The 20,425-nt window shown below is 51.2% G+C and overlaps 1 protein-coding gene across 2 annotated transcripts in view; it reads right to left on the bottom strand.

Moving 5' to 3' along the window:
• The window catches only part of LOC119183242 (uncharacterized), a 53,009-nt gene that overhangs the window by 14,161 nt on the left and 18,423 nt on the right, over positions 1–20,425 (bottom strand). For both annotated transcript variants that reach the window (XM_075872442.1, XM_037433615.2), the window contains exon 4: positions 673–761. In XM_075872442.1, the coding sequence (XP_075728557.1) occupies positions 673–761 (89 nt within the window). The remainder of the gene's footprint in view (positions 1–672; positions 762–20,425) is intronic.

Below are 20,425 nucleotides of genomic sequence, written 5' to 3'. Positions count from 1 at the left end.
GAAGGAGATGTAGTTACCGCATCATCTCCGGCCGCAGTAACACCAGGAGCAGATGCAGACGCCGTACTCTCCGTCATCGTTGTGGAATGACCCTTCAAACGTCGGCCGCTGCGAAGTTCCGTTGCGAGGCGGTTACCAAGCACTTCCACCAAATGTGACGGAGCGAGGTCTTGGCTTACAGGACAGCGTCCACCGAGAGTCGGCAGCCGAACAAGATGTCTGAGTTGCCTCTCGTGCAAGCGCCTAACGCACAGGCGTCTTCTTCATCTTCGCTAAGTGCCACGCTAGCTCCTGTCGATGATACACCGTAACAATATATATATATATATATATGTGTGTGTGTGTGTGTGTGTGTGTGTGTATCTATAGAGAGAGAGAGGAAAGGAGAGAGAGACAGAAACAGAAAGCGGCAATGAATAGAAAGATAAGACAAAAAGATAAAGAGTAAGCAATGATCAAATTGCCTGCAGTTACCCAAAAAATACTTCGCATTCAGTTTTACTGCCCACTAGCAATATTGAAGATTCCATGATCTTGCGGGGCTCCACTCTGTTTGAAGAGTTTGTTTGTATGTACATATGCCTACAAGGGGCACACATATCTTGGTTGGTTGGGAAAAAATAGTTGATTAGTAAGAAAAGTAAAACCAGACAAATCTGCATCATCACTTGCCATCGTCAACAGATGTGAACTTCCTTGCACGTCTTGTAATATTAGAAATTTGATCAAAGAGTGGTGTGTATGACGCCGTCATATGATGCCTGTTTTAAAAAAAATTTTACACGTAAATGAAGGCAGTAAACCCCTATTTTCACAAAACGACTTAGGAAGGACTTATACCAAGAAATGAAAATATTATAGGTGAATCTACCAGCTCACAATCTAGCATCTGACTCACTCAAAAAATGCTCCTGCAATCTGGGTATCACGTTTAAATGGCAGGAAAAATTGGGGGGCCCTTAAGCTTGTGGGAATTGAGGCTAGCCCGCTGCCATTGCGCGGGCTTAGCCGCCTTTTCTGCCGTTCTCATGTCATGACATGTCTCCCCTCCTTTGCTGTCTGCCGCGCTGGGAGAGCGGAGTGACGTTTCGCCCCCTCAACCGGTAGCGGATGTTGACTGTGGCGCCGCGCGAGGAGTCTCCCGAGAGGTTTTCGCACAGAACACGGTTTTCGCGCGCTGCGTCGGGAGCGGGCAGGCAGATACTCTCCGGGACTGCAAACGGTGAGCCACGCAATCTTTTCCGTCCATCGACTCCATTTGCTCGTGGCTCGTCGGACTTCGCTGACGGCGCCTCGCGCTCGAAGCGAACGCTCACCTTATGTTGCCCCACTGCGTACGCACGGCCGAAGGGCGGTACGGTGTCCTAGTGCGTGGCCAAGCTAGGCCGACCCGTCTCCCTCCGAAGCCAACACGAGCGCCTTTGCCCTCGCTCGAGCAACCGGGCCTTGGTCCCGGTGTCTCCGTGGATCACCTTTATAGCGGAGACGTGCTCGTGGCACCCTGTGTAGTACTTTATGCCCGTGGCGTGGATAAGCCTATTTGCTTTCCCGCCGCTCCTTTGCAATGGGCTGTACTGAGTTTGGTGTTGCCACAGACAATAAAGTGTTGCGACTTTGAGCAGTATCGTGTTCTCGTCACGGCGACGGTTAACGCGTGCCCTGCGGCTCGCTAAGACCGGACCCACGCTGGTGGCCGTACTCCTTCGGGATACGTGTACACTACACTGGCGCCCAACGCGGTATCAAAAGCTCTAAGCTTTTGACTGCTCTTAGCGAGTCAGATCGCCTGCGCAATTCGGGCTCGTCGCAACATGGCTGCTTCGCGGGACTTTTGTCCGCTGTCACTGTTAGCGAATGCCGCGTTGCACAAGGAGGCCATTGCCTCTATGGACGGGAACCCTTCGGCACCCATCCGTGTCGGCACCCCCTATTGCGGTGACGACACCAGGTGCCTAGCCACTCCCTTTGGAGATGGCGCGTGGTTTCTGAATGGGCCTCTTGCCCTATCCGAACTTTACGCACAAGCGCCTCTGACTGCTAATGCGCCCTTCGGCATGCATGGCAGTTCGTCGGCCCAACGCTCTCAGTCAGTTCCCTGCAAAGTTGATGGGGCGCAGGCCTTGGCCCTCGCCGATTTTCGCCCACCATAATCTGTGCAACCGACACTTCGAACGCATGCTGAGCAGGTGCCTGAATGGTCGATGGTAACCGCACGATGTGCGCCTTTGGTTTGACAACAGGCCAATCCCACAAGCAGCCTATTTTGCTCTGGGAATGGCGCACAGGGCGGTAGTCTGTTTGAAACGGCCCCACTTGTCAAGCTGGGCGACTGCTCACCTTCGCTCGACCGCGCAACTAACGCACCAACAGCTTCCTACGAAGCCGGTGTGATGACCCTGACTTCGCTGCAGAACGCCGTGCAGATGATCTAAGCACTCTCGGGAGCTGTGCAAACGCTTTCGAGTGCTTCGAAAAGCGGTCACCCCGCCGTTATGTTGTCTTTGCCAACCTACAGCGGATACCGTGATCAGCTCACCACCCGAGATTACCTCGACCCTCTGTCACGTTATCAGAGAGCGATGGGTTTGGATGATAAGGTGGTGCTCGAACGTGTTGTTCCAGCTGCACTGACTAACGCGGCGGCGAGATGGTATAGGATTACCGGTTACCGTGCAGCAACCCTCGAGGAGTTTCGTCCGGTCTTTTTGCGCGAATGCCTACCCGTTGACTACGAAAGTAGCATGCAGCGAGAGCTCGAGCTCCGTACACAAGCTCCTGACGAGTCTTTACAGGGGTGTGTACGTGCGATGGATGAACTTATTTCTATCTCTGAGCCCCGAGCCTCGAACGAGGAGCGCGTCGAACGGGTGATACGGCAGGCACATTGGACTTTTTCGGCAAACCTACGCGGCGGCCACTTCCATGGCTTGGAGGAGTTGGCCGCTGAGGCGAAGCGCATCCAAGGCGACATTCGCGCCGCGCGTGCCTATCGGCCGCGTCCGCAAGCCAGCGAAGCTCTGGAGCCGCGCTGCGCTTGAAAAGAGGCCATGACCTTTCCCCAACGGCAATCGCCTCTTGGCGCCGCCTTTGCGGCTGCAACCGGCTGTGCGTGGGAGTTGATCGATCGCTCTCTTGACCCCTTCACGCACGAAAGGCGGGCAGCCTGCGCTGCTGCACCTGAAACCTCCACACTGGGACGCTTTCCGACCCAACGTAATGTGGGAGGTGCGGCTCGCAGAAACGTATCCTGTGATAACGTAGCGAGCCGATCATAACAGCTCGAGGCTGCTCCGTTTGGGAATACAGACCGTGATGGAGTGCGCTGTTACCGCGGCCGTGAACGAGGGCACATAGCAAAGGAATGCACCGGATCCAGGCCTCCTGCGAGGCACGGAGACGGGCTTCTGGGTCGTTCGTGAATGCACTAGCGACCTAACCTTTGCTTCTTTCCTCTGCGTGCAGGGCAAGCACTTTTCTTGCTGATACGCACGCGCTGTTCATTCCGGTCACCAATGCCGACCGTGAATTTTCGGCTTTGCTGGACACGGGTGCTAGCGCCTCGTTGTTCGGCGAACAGGTGTTGTCCAACTTGCACAAGCACTCAGTGCGCTTCCGGGACAGCCGAACGACCTTCACCCTTGCGAAAGGCATGGACCATTCGGCAGGCGCTGCAAGGTTGATTGTCAGATGGAGAGATAGAATGAGACGCTGTCGTCTTGTTCATCTTCAAGGGCTCAATGTTCCAGTGATTCTCGGTCGGAACTTTCTCCTTAAATCCGGTATCGTTGTGGACATTGCGAATGGCGGCTATCGTGATGGCCCTTTTTGCCAACTCAAACCATTCATCAGGCCACTGGCCCTTAGCATTGCCTTTGCCACAGAAGCGTCGAAAACGTGCCCTGCACAGAGTTCGGGGCCGAGCTCACGCTCAATGCCTTTGCCCTCTCACAGTCCCCTTCGGGAACGAGAGGCGCGGCACGAACCATGTCGTGCGCCAATTCCGGGGTCGTACACTGACGTTCCGCGCTCGTCGGCTCGAAACCCCCGTGTGGATCGACCGACACGACACGAAGAGGCACTACATCCTTTGGTCGCCGGCGCGACTCAGTTGGATGAAGCACAGAAGGCTGGTCTGTCGACACTATTACGTCAGTACGACGAGCTCTTCACCGACCAACCTGGCTACACCGATTTAGTGAGCCATGTGATCGAAACTGGTGACACGCTTTCTTTCAAGTGTAAACCCAGGCCCGTCAGTCTCGCCAAAAGGCAGATTATCGATGGGTTGCTAGATGACATGCTTGTGGCTGGCATTATTCGCCGCTCGTCTAGCTTCTGAGCTTCTCTATTTGTGTTGGTGCCTAAGAAAGATGGCAGTCATCGCCTTTGCGTCGACTATCGCCGTCTGAATGGAGTAACTCGTAAGAATGCCTATCCGCTCCCCACGATAAACTCCAACGTAGGTAACCTGGGTGATGCACGGTACTTTACCACGCTTGATGCCTCTAAAAGTTACCTACAGGTCCGAATGGGTAACCGTGACCAGTTTAAAACTGCGTTCACGTCCCACAGAGGGTTGTTAGAGTTTACTCGTATGCCCTTAGGTCTTTGCAATGCTCCTGCGACGTTTCAAAGACTCATGGACCGCATCTTCGGGGAAGCAAAGTTGTCATACTGCATGTGCTACTTCGAAGGGATCGTGATTTATTCACGAACCTTCGAAGAGCACTTGGCCCATGTTGCCGATGTACTCGAGAGGGTGAGGACCGCCGGGATGATATTAAAGCCAGCTAAGGTCCATTTAGCGCAGACCCGTGTTCAGTTGCTCGGGTTTACGCTGGGTGAAGGCTCCATAGAGCCGGATTGGGATAAACTTCGAGCTATTCTCGATTTTCTCGTGCCCAAGGACGTACGTGGCCTTCGCCGCTATTTAAAAATGGTTAACTTTTACCGTTCCTTCATTCCGTCCTGTGCCCGACTGCAGGCACCCTTGAGCAAACTCTTGGGTAAGTCTGTTGAGTGGCAATGGGGACTTGAGCAGCAGGAGGTGTTTTGCCGACTGTCTAACGCCATAGCGGAGACAGCGCAGCTCAAGCTTCCGACCTGACCAGACCGTTCGTTGTGCAAACTGATGCGAGCAATCTGGATTTAAGCTGTTTTCCTACAGGAATACGATGGCGTGTTGCAGCCGTTGGCCTTTGCCAGCCGCTTCTTGGTCTCTGCGGAGAAAAATTATTCCGTGACCGAAAAGGAGTGCCTCGCCATCGTGTTCGCACTGCGGAAGTTTGACGTCTATCTTGATGTGACGAAATTCGTGGTGCAAACGTATCACACTGCGCTCAGCTGGCTGATGCGGCTCCGCGAGCCTGCCGGCAGGCTGGCGCGCTGGGCTCTCCTGATACAGCACTATGACTTTTCAGTGCAGTATCGTAAGGGGAGCACCAACGTGGTAGCTGACGCGCTATCTCGTGCCCCATTGTCTGCCGAGGACCTGGATCCCGGTGCGGCAGCCGCTAGCGGTGCCTTAGAACATGCAAGCGTTGGGGTCGAAACAGCAGCTTCACCACCATTCGGCGAGAAGGGTAAGTTCTCATGCGGACAAACCTTGGCTGCTAACCAGGTAAGCGGCGCACCGCAAAGCTGCTGAGCGGGGGAGCTTCCCGAAGGCCACAAGGCCGAGATCGAACCCGTGACGCCGACTCAAGTGGTTGTTGCTTCAGTCCTGAGTCGGCATGATACCCCCATTTTGGGAGAATGGGAATTGCTTTCAGCAGGGAAGAGCTTCTGAAAGCCCAGCAAAGTGATCAGTTTTGTCGCGAAATGTGCAATGGTCTCAGAGAGATGGAGCGCCGTGACGCTGCTTGTCCTGCAGCGGGTGCCGATAGCGACTGTTTCGACGAGACGGAGCGCCATGACGCTGCTTGGCCTGCAGCGGGCGCGGATAGGGGGCTCGAACCAGCGTGTGTCGCTGAGTCCCCGGCGGATTAATATTTGCTGAACCATGAGGGGCTCCTGCTGAAGTATATAGCCACTGACGACGAGTCTGCCGACTCGTTTAAGGTGGTTGTGCCCAAAAGTCTGAGAACCGCACTGTTGCGATCCTCTCACGCTGAACCTATGGCCGGTCACCTGAGTGGCTCAAAGGGTTTTGCAAAACTGAGCCGCGTTGTGACTTGGCCAGGCATGACGTGAGACATTTTTTGCTATTGCCGTTCTTGCCGCGTCTATTAAACGGTGAAATCGAGGGGTGGCAAACCGTCCGGTCTGATGAAACCGATTGTCAGTGAGCGTCCGTGGCAAGTGCCCACCTGCGATCTAATGGGACCATTTCCCAGAAGTAAGCAGGGGTTCATTCATCTGATGGTAGTCGGGTATCACTTTTCGAAATGGATAGAACTTTTCCCACTTCGGAAGGTGACAGCGCGAGCGGTGCTTGAGAAGTGCAGGAAGTGTTTTGGCGGTTCGGTGTCCCGGAAAGGCTCATCATGGACAATGCTTCGTATTTCACCGCTCGGGTGCTTGGTGTCACGTGCCGTTCCCTCGGAATCGATCACTTCACGACTTCACCCTACCATCCCCAGTCCAATTTGACGGAGCGCGTCAATCGTACGCTCAAACCGATGTTGGCGGCCTTTGCCGAAACTCAAAGGGACTGGGCAGACCATTTGATTGATCTCGCGTTCACTATTCGAACATCTGAGAGTCGCTCAACTGGTTTCTCGCCCGCCTTCTTAAATTTATGAAGGGAGTTGGCCAGTCCGGTGACCAGCGTCACTCAATGTCAGCTCGAGAACGAGGAGGTGCCGGCAGACTGCGCTGCTTACGCGTCCACACTTCGGGACAGGCTTTTTCGAGCTTTCTGCAAAGCAAGGCAACGTTTTGCGTCGGCCAGGGCTCAGCAGAAGGCCCAATATGACCGCAAGCATCGTGACCTAGTCTTTCAGGTGGGCGATCTTGTCCTGAAGCGTAACCACGCTCTTAGTGATGCCAGTAAGTGGTTCGCAACCTCGCTCGCTCCTAAGTGGCTTGGTCCGTACCGAGTGGAGAAAGCTTGCACTCCACTCGCGTACTTGCTGAAAGATCCCCAATAGGAAAACTCAGCCATGCCCATATCGCAGACCTGAAATCCTTTGTCTCACGGTCTGACGAGCTCGCGCTAGCGCCCTGCGGCACTTTGCGCAAACAACGGGGCACACCCGGTTCCGCGGACTGCATTCGGACCCCGCACCGGTATAATCTGAGAAAGCGGTCACCTTTGTGATTTCGCACCGAACGGCGAACTTCTCCGCAACCGAAGGCCCTCAGTTTACTGTCCAGCCTCAGTATAGGTTAGCTCCTTTACGGCCTTTTCTCGTAAAGCAGTCGACCTCACCCAGTCTGCTGCCAGTGTTTATTTTTTAGGTGTTCATGTGTATTTATGATTCTTTTGTCTAATAATCGGTGGTATTTGTTTTTTATGTTTTTATTTTCTTTTGGTCATAGATTGATTGTCATTTTGCTCTGTTTTTCACTTTTTTCTCCCGTGTTTATTTCGTCTACCACGAAGGGAGCTGTGTGTGACATTTAGTGTCAGTGCTTTTGCCGGAAGAGAGAGACAAAGGACGCTACGCGCGAGCAGCTGTCGGCAATGTGTGTGCGTGCGTGCTTCTGTGCGTGTGTAACGCTTGAGAGCGTGCCCGTGAAGAGTGCGTCATCCCCCCATCGACGCAGACACTAGAGGTGCTCTGGGCACTGACCTAAATATGCTGTGCTCTGCTCTCGGCCGTCGCCGAAGAAGCCCTGCTGCCTTCCCACCATGGCTCCTGCGCGAGGCCAGCTGAAAGCAGCTATATGCTGCTGGCCAACGCCAGGCTGCCTAGCAGCCAATTCGGGTTCAGCCTCCCTGATCACTGGAGAGGCCTGGTTTCGCACAACGTCGCAGCTCCGTCATCGAGCCAGAAATGCGGGGCCTCCGAACCACAACCTAAGCGGCGTTCGTCGGACTCCCGGCTAATCAAGAGCAGCAACGAGCCACCAGAGAGCCCCTTCCGTGCATCGAACTATGGTGGCTAGAAGGGGGAGTTGACGGCAACGAGAGGCGGAGGCCGCTCTTCCGTTTCAAGCCGGGCGTAGGTGGCGCTGCTGACCGTAATGCGATGCTCGCGGCACGCAGCGGGCCATCAAGTAGCCGTGCGCGATGCGCGCGGGAGTCCGAATTATTTTTTTGCAAGCAACGTGAATAAGCTTTAGGGGCTCGTTGGTGTGGTCTAGAATTTAGTATTAACGTGCGCTGCACATTTGTATGAGGACAGGGACAGTGAAAAACAATATTGCACAATGGCGCACTGTCAAGTTTGGTTGTTTTCCACTGTCCGTCCTCGTACAAATGCGCAGCTCACCTAAACGCGTTAAATCAATTATAATTGGGCGTGACAATGGTTAACGGAAACAATTTTAACACCCAAGTTATTTTTTGCTAGTCCAATACTTCTGCTGCGGACAAGCTCAGCGATAATAAAACCTTTTATTCGTGGATTGCGTGCGGTTCCACTCCTAAAAATGCGACTCGGATTCTGAACAAGCAAAGGAAAGTACAGGAAATATTTATTGGACAAATATTCCCATGGTTATTCAGTAATCATGGTCATGACAAATCATGGTCATCACAAATCATGGTCATTCAGTAAAGTAGAAAGATATCACGTTTACATATGCTTCTGTCAAATTAAAAATAGTATCAAAACATTTGCACACCGACAGTAAATGCACAATAAAAACATTTCGCACCCACAGTGAGTTGCCTAGCACTAAGCAACACGAGATAATTGTGCAACTTTACACTAAATTAAAAATATAAAAAGTTCCGTCTCAAATTTACAATGCAATAAGCAACTTAGAGCAGCCGCCTAAGTTTCAACATCTTCATTTTTTCTTTCTTCGCACTCCGCTTGCAATTCTGGGACTTGACATGAAATTGGAGCCTAGTCAGCACATAAAACTTGATAATCATGTTTGTCAGGGCCATGCTGTGGTCAAGGCAGCCAACAAGGGTGAGCTTTGTTAACTGCAGGAATGAAATTAAATCCATGGTGCTGTCACTTTTGAGCTCTCTTACACTAAATCAGTGGGTAAAAGTGTTCTCAAGAGATGTGACGAGTGCATTTAGCTTGGCTGATGGATACAGCAGCCCCCTCGGTCCACAGCAGCAGTGAGGGATGCTGCAGCTGGCGGTGACTTGTCCTTGGCTTGTAGGAGCTGCTGGCTGCACTCTGCACATTTGGTGGATGCGATTCTCTTTCTTGCGACGTAGCCAGCCATGTATTATATGAGCCTGGAGTCGCTGGCTTGCACCACCATGGCAGCATGCTCGCTGCCGTGACCGCACTCATTGAGCACTTCGTGTGCTTTTTCCAGGTTCCCTGCGTCAAGAAGCTCATCAAGCTTCCTCTGAGAGGTCACGTCCTTTGCACTGTCAGCCCCCAGCAGGCTCCTTAGCAGTCCTGGAGACACATTGCTTCCTGTTGGTGATTTTGCCAAATTTGGAAGCTTAGTGTGTTCACTGTGATCAGGAACTGTGAGGCAGTGGGATGGTCATTACTGCCACACATCTGTCGGATGATTCCGAAATATCTCTCCAAAGGGTCGTGACACAAACGGCAGGTCATCTCATAGCGGAAGTTCAGCTTCGTTGTTAAGTAGTGGAGAAGGTACAAGGTCCTCGTCAACGTGACACTTCCCTCGGCTGTACTGCTGCTAAGGAAGCCCTTTGAGCCAGCAGCTGTTTCCCAGGCATCCAACTAAGCCAAAAAGCTTTCAATGCACGTCTAGTGCTTCCCTCCAGGCCTGAGTGCACCTGAGCTGCACCTTGACGTCATGGCCTCAATCAGCTTCCTCATTTTCTCCACAAAACAAACTGTTGCAGCCGTGCTTTCATGTTTTCCTTGTATGGTGTCATTACACAAGAAAAGGCCCCTCAGCGTTTCATCACTAAAAAGCCTAATTGACCCTCATCTTCTCAAAGCCACTCGGCCGCACGACCGATTTGTTGATGTGAGGCATGGCTTTGAGGGTCGTGTCATGCTTTTCATCCAGCTCCCGTGCGCGGTCAATCGGGTCAACGCTTGCACGGCCTTCCGGGAGTTCCACGCCAGTTCCCACAAAAGTATTCTCACACATTTCACCATCTTCCCACACATTTCACCAGGTGTGGGAAGTCTGAGACGAAGTAAAGAAATCGTTCTGGGTATGCAGGGTGCTGCCTTCTAGACACAGTGTTTCCTTTTCTGCTGTGTATGCCGAACGAGTGCCACATGCTTTTGTTACAAGAAGCTCCATCAGTGGTGATGAAGTCTACGTGGAGGCCCGCATTTTCACACATGACCACAGCTTCAAAGATTATTTTGCTTAGAGTGTCTGCCTTGACTTTGCTGTGAGCTGCAAAAACTCCAATGATCTGGTGTCATGCTCCTGAAAAAGGCTGAAACATTATGGCAAAGCCATGGTCCCATGTCACGGAGCGCTCACTTTCAGGCGTGAACTTGCCGAGGTCTACAAAACCTTCAATGGTGCCGTTGGAGTCAACGCTCAAGTTCTCGGACAGCTTAATCTCGTCAATTAGGAGCCCGCCATGGCACTGGAACGAGTCCATGGTCTTTGTTTTTTCAGCAACAGCAGTAAACACCTTCTCGTTTAGGCCGAACCCACTCCTGTAGTTCTTTAGGTATCGCCGTAAGGATTTTCGAGAAGGCAAGGTCATTATCCGGTGTTTGCGTATGTGTTCATACAGCCGGGGGCTCTTCATGCACATGAACAAGCATTCCAGTACCCACTCGCTTTCGTACTTCATTCCTCTTGTGCATTTCCTCTTCGATGCTGCAAAGCACGCCTTGACCAAATGCTGCTGCTTTGCGGGTAGGGCCTCGATGGCTTCTTCAAACACTGCAGAATCAATATCCATATTCTTTTGCTTGAGTTCCTTAATGCGTGACTTAGCTTGAAGGACACTCTGTCGGCTTCTTTTGACTTGTGCTGTTCGCAGCTTCAGCCTGTACGAAAGCGGCCGAACACAAGTTTTCACCTTTCTCCTTGCATACGACGCCTGATTTAGGAGCAGTCTCCTCAGGTGTTTGCATTGTGGGCAAGCTTTCTCTAATGTTTGAGCATTTCCAGGACATGATGAGCTGAAAGTTCTGCCACCACAAGTCTTCACCTTCCCCTTTGCGTTTGCCTCAAATTCTCCAGTTCTTCCAAATCCTGAACAAGGGATCATAGAGTCCACGTTGCGAAGCAGCTCTTCCGCCATTTCAACATCAGTTACGTGAACAGTTTTCACCTTCCTGGCTTGCACAAAAAGAGTAGCTTGAATTGTACTCTCATTTGTTACCATAAGCACATACTTCTCAAACCATATGTTCTCACCTTCAAGTGCGCACACGCTAAACGACGTGACAGCGTTGGATCCTGCAATTACGTGTCTAGCCCAGTAAGCGCTGGGAAGTGCACACTTGCTCATGTCAGGAACTGCTGGCGAGATCGAAACAGGCAGTTCGTTGCAGTCGCTTCCTGCGCCGAGCGAGGCAGTTGCTTCATCACAAGCAGGCGCAAACACGCTCGATTCTTCGCGCCGAATCTTTGTAGGCAAGCCACAGGTTGACGTTCTCGATGTCCTCTTCTTCGGCGCTTTTTTGGAGAGGTACGCAGGGACATTGGGGAATACGGTTGGTACCGCGTCTGCTTTCAGGGGTGGTTGCTCTCGGGGTATCTCTACAATTTCTACCTTTATCACGTGCGTGAAGCAACGGTCAATGTACTGCTCGTTGAAATGATGCTCGCACAGCGCCGACCTCGCGTACAAAGACTTGTTGGCACGGGGGACAGCTTGTCGCCACGCTTCGAAGCGCACAGGATCCTTCTGCACAGAAAAAAGAGACACATGCTGACCCGGCTGCCTCGACGACACGTAGTCTGACGTACAGCCAGGCGCAAAACAGTGAGTCTGCCTCGCTTTCTTCCCGGTGGAGCTCATCGTTCCGGCAGAGTTTGGAATTCACATTTGAGAAGTCACCGCCGAAACACAGCTCGAAAAAAAATGCGGCAGAATAACCGCAGCCACGCAGAAAAGGGGCCACTCTACCGACGCAACGAGAAACTCCGTACACTTCCACAACCGCAATATACGAGAGAGAGAGACCACGACCGCGACGCGATCACATCGATGGATGGATGGATATGGCTGTATTCTTTAGATCGGGCGGTGGCTAGCGCCACCGAGCCGTAATACCTAATGAACCAAAAACTATATTTATTTTTTTCCTTAAAAAGTGAGTTTGAGGATTCGTACTTTGCAGTGGAGAGTTAAATTTTTACTCGTGCCTTGACTTTAGCCACCAATCAGATAACCTCCTTCTAGTTAAGTCTACCCGCTTAAAGTTTATTTTGCCCTCCCGGTCCCTAAACCCCAGTGCTTTGAAAAACTCTGCGCCATCATCCTGAACTATTGGGTGAAGCCCTTTACAGAACATTATCAAGGCTTCGGCTGTTTCTTCTTCCTCTCCACACGCACTGCGTACTGTGTCTACCCCTTCGTATTTGGCCCGATATGTCTTGGTTCGCAATACTCCCGTCCTGGCCTCAAACAGTAAAGAACTACCCCGAGTATTATCATAGATCCTTCCCTTGGCGAATTCCTGCTTAAAAGTTCGATAGATCTCTAGTGCGGACTTCTTAATCATGCCCATTCTCCACATGTCAGTCTCCGTTTCCTTCACTTTCTTCTTAACCGATAGTTTTTTTTCCGTTTGGCCACCTGCTGTTTTCTAAGTATTTACCAGTCAACTTCCTGGTTCGCTTCCTCCATTTTGTATCGACATTCTTCATGTACAAGTAGCTGAAAACCTTCCTAGCCCAACGATCTTCCCCCATTTATCTCAATCGCTTCTAAAATTTTATCTTGCTGGAAGCTTCCCTGCCCTCAAATGATGTCCATCCCATATCACCTTGTACTCCCTGATTTGGCGTATTCCCGTGAGCTCCTAAAGCAAGCCTACCTATTCCACGTTGCTTAATTTCTAATCTTGCTTGAACTTCTGATCTCATGCACTAGACCGCATTGCCGAACGTCAACCCAGGAACCATGACCCCTTTCCATATTCCTCTCACAACATCATACCTAGTGTAATTCCACAGTGCCCTATTTTTCATGACTGCTGCATTCCTGTTACCTTAAGTCGTCACGTATATTTCGTGTTCCCTCAGATACTCGGTCCCATTGCTTATCCATACGACCAGATATTTGTATTTATCTGTTATCTCTAGCGTGGCCTCCTGTATTCTAAGCTCACTACCTTCGTGTCATTGAAAATCATGACTGCTGATTTTTCCTTGCTGAATCTAAAATCTAACCTATCTCCCTCATTACTGCAGATGTCCATCAATCTCGGCAAATCTTCCTTGTTGTTGGCCATTAGCACTATATCATCTGCATACACTAAGAATGGTAGTGCCTGATCAATAAGTTTTTCTTGTTTGACTAAAGAGAGGTTGAAGCCCAGTCCACTTCCCTCTAATTTTGCCTCTAATTCTTGTAGGTACATCATGAATAATAAGGGTGACAGGGGGCACCCCTGCCTAAGCCCCCGTTTTACCTCTGCAGCCTTGGATACCTGTTTTTCCCACTTTATAACTACCTTGTTACCTTTATAGATACCCTTTAAAAGATTAGTGACTACATGTTCCACGCCAAGTGTGTCCAGTATTCCCCACAATTCCTCTTGAACCACGCTATCGTACGCCTCCTTGATATCCAAAAATGCTAGCCACAGTGGCCTGTGTTCCTTTTCTGCTATTTCGATGCACTGCGTCATTGAGAACAGATTGTCTTCCAACCACCTGTGTTTCCGAAACCCATTCTGCAGTTCCCCCAGCACCCCCTCATCCTCTATCCACGCCTTCAGTCTTTCCTTTATAATCTGCATCGCCAGCCTGCAGACCACTGATGTCACTGTTATGAGACGTTAGTTGTTTATGTCAGCTTTGTCCCCCTTTCCTTTATAGATCATGCTCATCCTGCTAAGTTTCCATTCATCGGGAACTTCACCATCGATTATTATTGTGCTCAGTGCCTCTCTCGAAGCCTGCTTAGACTTCGGACCTAATGTCTTTATCAGCCTAATTGGAATGCCATCTGGGCCTGTTGATGTACTACTAGGAACCCTTTTCTCAGCTCTTTTCCAATCTTGTTGTGAAAATCGAGCCATTGCACCACTTGATTCGTCCTTGTCTATTGTGGTGCATAAAATACTTCTTTGTTGAAATTTTTCTATCACGGTTTTTCTTATATATTCAATAGCTTCGTCCCCAGCTAGCCTAGCACCTTGGGCTGTAGTTATAAAACTCTGCTCTAGGCTCGTCTCATTTCTTAGGGAGTTTAGATGGTTCCAAAATTTCGCAGCTGCCTTTCGATCTTTTTTATGTACTTCTGCCAGCCACTGAGCTGCCTTCCTTCTACTCTGTTCATTGATCAGAAGGAATGCATCCCTTCTACATCTTAGAAAGGTTTCCCATCTTCTTTCAACATCATCTGTCAGTTCACCCCACTGCTTAGCATGTCTGTGTTCCCTAGAGGCTTCCTGACGTTTTGCTATGGCTCTCTTAACTTCCTCATCCCACCAACTTTTGGGTTTGTGTCTTCTTTTCCGGGATGACTTGTCACACGTCTTAGCAAGCTCTAGCTCAAAGAGTCTAATTAGATTCGTGTATGTCCACACTGTCTTATTATCCTCCTTGATTACTTTCTCAATTTGTTTAGTGGCTATTTCAATTTGCCTTTCTGGATAAAAAGTTTCCGGTAGTTGCTCATCTTGTCTCCTTCCCACTTTCACTGCTCTTCCAAAGCTTAGCTTGATACGTTTGAGATCGCTACACAGACTTCTGGAGCCACCTTCATCTATGTGCATTCCCCTGACCTTATCATACATCCTATGTGACATCAGTGCATAATCTATCGTCGACTGAAGCCTTCCTACCTTCATGTTATTTGCCCTTCACTTTTCTCGGTACTGTTGCAAATGATCAAATCAAGCCTTTCACACATATCCATGATCATCTCGCCTGTCGGGTCGGTATACCCATCTATATCTTCTATGTGTGCATTCATGTCTCCTAGTATAATTATCTCGCACTCTCTTCCTAACTCCTGAATGTCCTTTGATATACACTCTACCATTGCCTAGTTTTCCTTTCTGGCCTTTGCTCCCGTCCACAAGTACACGAAACCAAGGAGTGTCATTTGACCTGCCACTTTACCTTTTAGCGATAAATGTTCCTTGCACTCCTGCTTGACCCTTTGCCAGTCTGTACTTTTATGAATGAATGCCCCAATACCACCACCCCTCTTTCTGCTGCCTTCTGTTCTATTACAATATTTCCACGTGTAGTTCAGATTGTTTGGAAGTTGTTCCATGTCCCCGAGATGTGTTTCTACAAAACCGTATACCATCGGCGTCTCTTCTGTTAGCTGTTCTTCTATCTGTTTCCACTTCAGCCTGTTCCTACCACCCTGCATGTTAATGTACCCTATGTCTGAATTGGCTCGGCGCTCGTGGCTACATCTATTTATGCCCCGGACTCTACCTATCTTAGATATTGGTGCCACTTTGGAATCGTATCTTTCCATACCACCTGTCGAAGAGTCTCCCTGGTTGTTTTCCTCGTTACTAGCTATCCTGCTCCTCGAAGGGCTCGCTTGCCCCCCAAAAAAGCTACTGCGCGTCCTGCAAGTCGCCAACCCACCTCATGACCTAGCCGCCCATCGAAGTGAATTCTGTCTCGTTGAAAACCCCCCCACCTATGCACCTCTCTCTTTATTTCCACCAGCTCAAAGCCTTTCTTTCGACTCATCGGCCATATCTCTTGGTTTGCGTTGACCACCGCTCTTTGCAGGTTGTTATCACGCACCGGTACCTCCGGTATCGTGCATATCACTACCTGTACCTTAGGGGAAGTGGCGCGCATGTCATCGACGCCTTTCGCCAGTGTGGCTGCTAGTCCTGCTGCATCTTCATTTAGGACATCGTTTAAATTGACTGAAATTGTCACGAGATTTCGTCTATCAGCTGTCGTTTTGAGCTTTTCGCTCCCTTGCCTCATGACTGCTTCCAGCTTGCGTCCTGGGAACGCCCCTACTGCAACTCTCTTGTCACCTCTTACCCTCTATTTGATGGCTTCTGTGCATCGATTTATATTCGAGTCCCCGGCGATTATTCCATGCTGTGGCTTTTCAGCTGGAGCGTTCTGCACCTGGGGGCTACTTGCACCTGTGACGCCGGCTGCTTTGTTCCTTCCCTGCCCCACCACTACCTCGCTGAAGCTGGGCCTTGCGACAGTTGAACCAGCTAAACCTGTTTTTTCCAAACTTGTTTGCTTTTCCTTCTCCACCGTTCTGGTTGCCGATTCCCTACTGTTCTCTCGGTAGGTCGCTTCTTTGTTCAGCTTCGCTAGCACTTCCTTGGCGGACTTCAGTCTTTCTCCCATTGCCCTCGTTTTCTCTTCCTCTGTCGCCAATGCAGTCTCGAGCTCGGCGATTCTCATCAGCAGTTCACTCTGTGCAACCATCATTTTCTCCATTTTTTCCTCGACCTCACATTGCCTACACTTCGCGTCAGCCTCTTCTCCATCCGCTTCTACGCTTGGGTCCACTTTCAAACCCACTCCACATTCTGAACACTTTAGAGTCTTTTTAACCATGCCATTTTGACAAGCTGGCAGCAGCTTGTCATCAACAAGCTGGCAGCAGTGCCACCGCGGCTGCGCGGCCGCGGCTTGAAACGGAGGATCGCGGTTTCTCGGCGAATACGCGAGCGCTGACGCCACCTCCCCCTTCTAGCCACCATCCCTCTGACCTCGCACTCTGGCATCGCACCTAGCGAACATTGTCACACTCTTCTGCCCCTCCACGCAGTGGACGCTATTCCGCTTCAGCCCCACGAACACTACTACTACTTTCCTGTGCTGCCTTCCGCTATTATTTTTATAGTGCCATGTGTTTCTTTTGTAATAATGTGTGTGTTTCTCCTTTGTCATCATTTTTTGCAGCAGTTACAGGGTAGGACTGAGATTAGCTGTCGCTCATAGCAGTATAACTTTAGCTGCATGGGTGACGTCCGGCTGCCTTTTGCAGACCGGTAAAGGACAAATTTAGGAGAGGGGGTTGTGGGAATTGAGGCTAGCCCGCTGCCTTTGCGCGGGCTTTGCCACCTTTTTTGCCGTTCTCATGTCCCGACATGTCTTCCCTCCTTTGCTGTCGGCGGAGCTGGGAGAGCGGAGTGACGTTTAACCCCTCACCCGGTAGCGGATGTTGACTGTGGCGCCGCGCGAGGGGTCTCCCGAGAGGTTTTCGCACATAACACGGTTTTCGCGCACTGCGTCGGGAGCGGGCAGGCAGATACTCCCCGAACTGCAAATGGTGAGCCACGCAATCTTTTCCGTCCGTCGAGTCCCGTCGCTCGGGGCTCGTCGGACTTCGCTGACGGCGCCTCGCGCCCGAGGCGTACGCTCACCTTTTGTTGCCCCACTGCATCCGCACGGCTGAAGGGTGGTACGGTGTCCTAGTGCGTGGCCAAGCTACGTCGACCCGTCTCTCTCCAAAGCCAACATGAGCGCCTTTGCCCTCGCTCGAGCAACCGGGCCTTGGTCCCGGTGTCTCCGTGGATCACCTTTACCGCGGAGACGTGCTCTTGGCACCCTGTGTAGTACTTTTATGCCCGTGGCGTCGATAAGCCTATTTGCTTTCCCGCCATGCCTTTGCAACGGGCTGACCTGCGTTTGGTGTTGCCACAGACAATAAAGTGTTGCGACTTTGAGCAGTATGAAGTTGTTGCCACGGCGACGGTTAGCGCGTGTTCTGCGGCTCACTAATACCGGACTCACGCTGGTGGCCGTAATCCTTCGGGACACGTGTACACCACAAGCTTCACCTTTAAGACTTGAGGGCGATAGTGAAATATAGCCCCTGTTGGGCCGCCATTCAAACGTTAAGTGCATATTTATAATATGTTTTATTACTTACACACACGCGCGCGCGCTTTACACACACACACACACATAAACACACACACACACACACATGTGTTCAGAGTTCATTCCTCCGCACCATTCCAAAGTTCATGGCAGAGGAGAGTGTGAATGCGTTTCTCGCCATTAGTGGCCATGCACGTTCTCCCAGGGACAAAACTTACAACTGTGTGTTGTGTTTTGTCCAATTGTTAATCTGCCAAGAATGACTTCTGCAGGCACCGAGTTCCGTAGCCAGTAGACTCTAATGCGGGTCTATTGATTGTGTTTTGACGAGCGGATGCAGTCAGCTGATCCGGTAACACCTTTTATTCAATTTTGTGGTGTCCTCTCAGCGAGCGCACATGAACGTTCAGGTGAACTTTTTAAGGTTCGCGAACCGGCCACGGTGATAAAGTGGCTAAGGCACTCAGCTGCTGACCCGCAGCACGCGGGGTCAAACTTCGGTCGCGGCGGCTGCATTTTCAATAAGGGCGGAATGGCTTCAGGCCCGTGTGCTTATTTTTAGGCACAGGTGAAACAACCCCAGGAGGTTTAACTTTTTGGAGCCCTCTACAACGGCGTGTATCATAATCAAGTGATGGATTTGGAACGTTAAACTCCAACAATTATTTTCAACCCCAGCACTTATTACTGCCAGCGGCGATGAACGATGAGCTGTTATATCCCGAGCAGCGAGTTGCACTTCGCCATTCTCATGCGTTCATGATGTTCTCCCTCGTAAGTCACTGAAATTCCATTTATTGCACAATATATTTCAGCGAGCCCAAACTAAAAGCACAGTTTTTTTGTGCACGCCATGTAGCCCAAATACAGTGGCTGTTATGGACTGCCACATGTAGCCAACACTCTCGAGCTCAACCAGCGAAACGAAATGGTTAAAGTAATGAAACGTGCAGTTACGACTAAAGTCGATGCCTCTCTGCTATTTTCTGCATTTCAACGCTACTGTCCGATTGACGTTGTTCTTCGACGAAATTTCATAATTCTGTGAAGAAGAAGATGTGCCTGCGGCGAGCAGCATCGCCAACGCCCGGCTCTCTTGGCTCGTGCTTCGGCTCGCTGCTGTGCTGATCTCTGCTGGACGGTTCTTCACGCTATTTTGCCGTTGTCGTTATCCACTAATAAACCTCGTCACATATGGTGGATGGTGCTGTTTAGCCCCGTCGCTACACCCTGGAACTGCGAAGCCGCACGCTACCGCCCATCATGACTGGCAACGCCAACCCATCGGCATCGTCGCCCCAGTTCAACTCTCTGGCCATCCTAGGCTACGGGACCCTAAGGTCTTCAGCGGTGCGGATGGGACCGACGTGGAAGGCTGGCTTGAGCACTGCGAGCTGGTGAGCGCCAATAATAAGTGGGATGAAGCCGACAAGCTGGAACACGTAATATTTTACCTCACCAGGGTCGCAGAATTGTGGTTTAACAACCACAAACACAATATCCCGACATGGAGCGTCTTCAAGACGTCATGTGCTGAAGTGTTTGGTCGGCCGGCTGTCCTCAAGCAGCGGGCAGAGCAGCGCTTGCGCGTCCGCTCTCAGCAGACTGGCGAAAATTTCACCAGCTATAATGAGGATGTCGTCAACCTTTGTCGATGCGCGAATGACACCATGCCCGAGTCGGACAAGGTCAAACACATCCTGAAGGGCATCGACGATGGCGAATTTCAAATGCTCTTGGCTAGAAATCCGAGCAAGTTTCTGAAGTCGTCAGCTTGTGTCAGAGCTACGACGAGTTGAAGAAGCAACGCTCTCTGACTCGACAACCTCAGCGTGGTGGTGAGTCGCTGTCCAGTTTCGACACCATGCCTGACAATTCACCATTGCTTCAGCAAGTCCGAGCCTTCGTCCGTGAGGAAGTCACCCGCCAACTTTCTCTAGTGCCTTTTGCTCACGAGACCACCACCCGTCTGCCCGCCCCCCTTCACACTGCTATATCGGAAGAAGTTGCACAAGCTGTTCCCTTTGCGCACTACGAGCCGCCTCTATCTAGCCGTGTCCACTGCCCGCGCGTCGCACAGCCGGTAGGTGCCCCTGTCGCCTATTCGCCAGCCATTCAGCCTGTGGCCGCGCCCCTAACGTATGCAGCGCAGCCTGTGGCTCCTCCTGTCGCTTGTTCGCAAGAGGTGGAGCCCGTATCCGCCACGCTCAAATATGCAGACGCTGTGCGTAGGCTTCCGCAACCGCCCTACACCACGCGCTCACAGCGCGCACACACGGCTGCTTGTACTACACCCTGGGCGGCACCACCAGTCACCAATCCATGGAGGACGCCCGATAACCGACCGATTTGCTACACCTGTTTCACTTCCGGACACGTGGCCCACTACTGCCGTCGTCGACCTCAGACGTTCGGCAACTATGCCCGGTCG

This window comes from Rhipicephalus microplus, chromosome 8, assembly GCF_043290135.1.
Source record: "Rhipicephalus microplus isolate Deutch F79 chromosome 8, USDA_Rmic, whole genome shotgun sequence".
Classification (NCBI taxonomy): Eukaryota; Metazoa; Arthropoda; class Arachnida; order Ixodida; family Ixodidae; genus Rhipicephalus; species Rhipicephalus microplus.
This window is presented reverse-complemented; position numbering and strand designations above follow the sequence as displayed.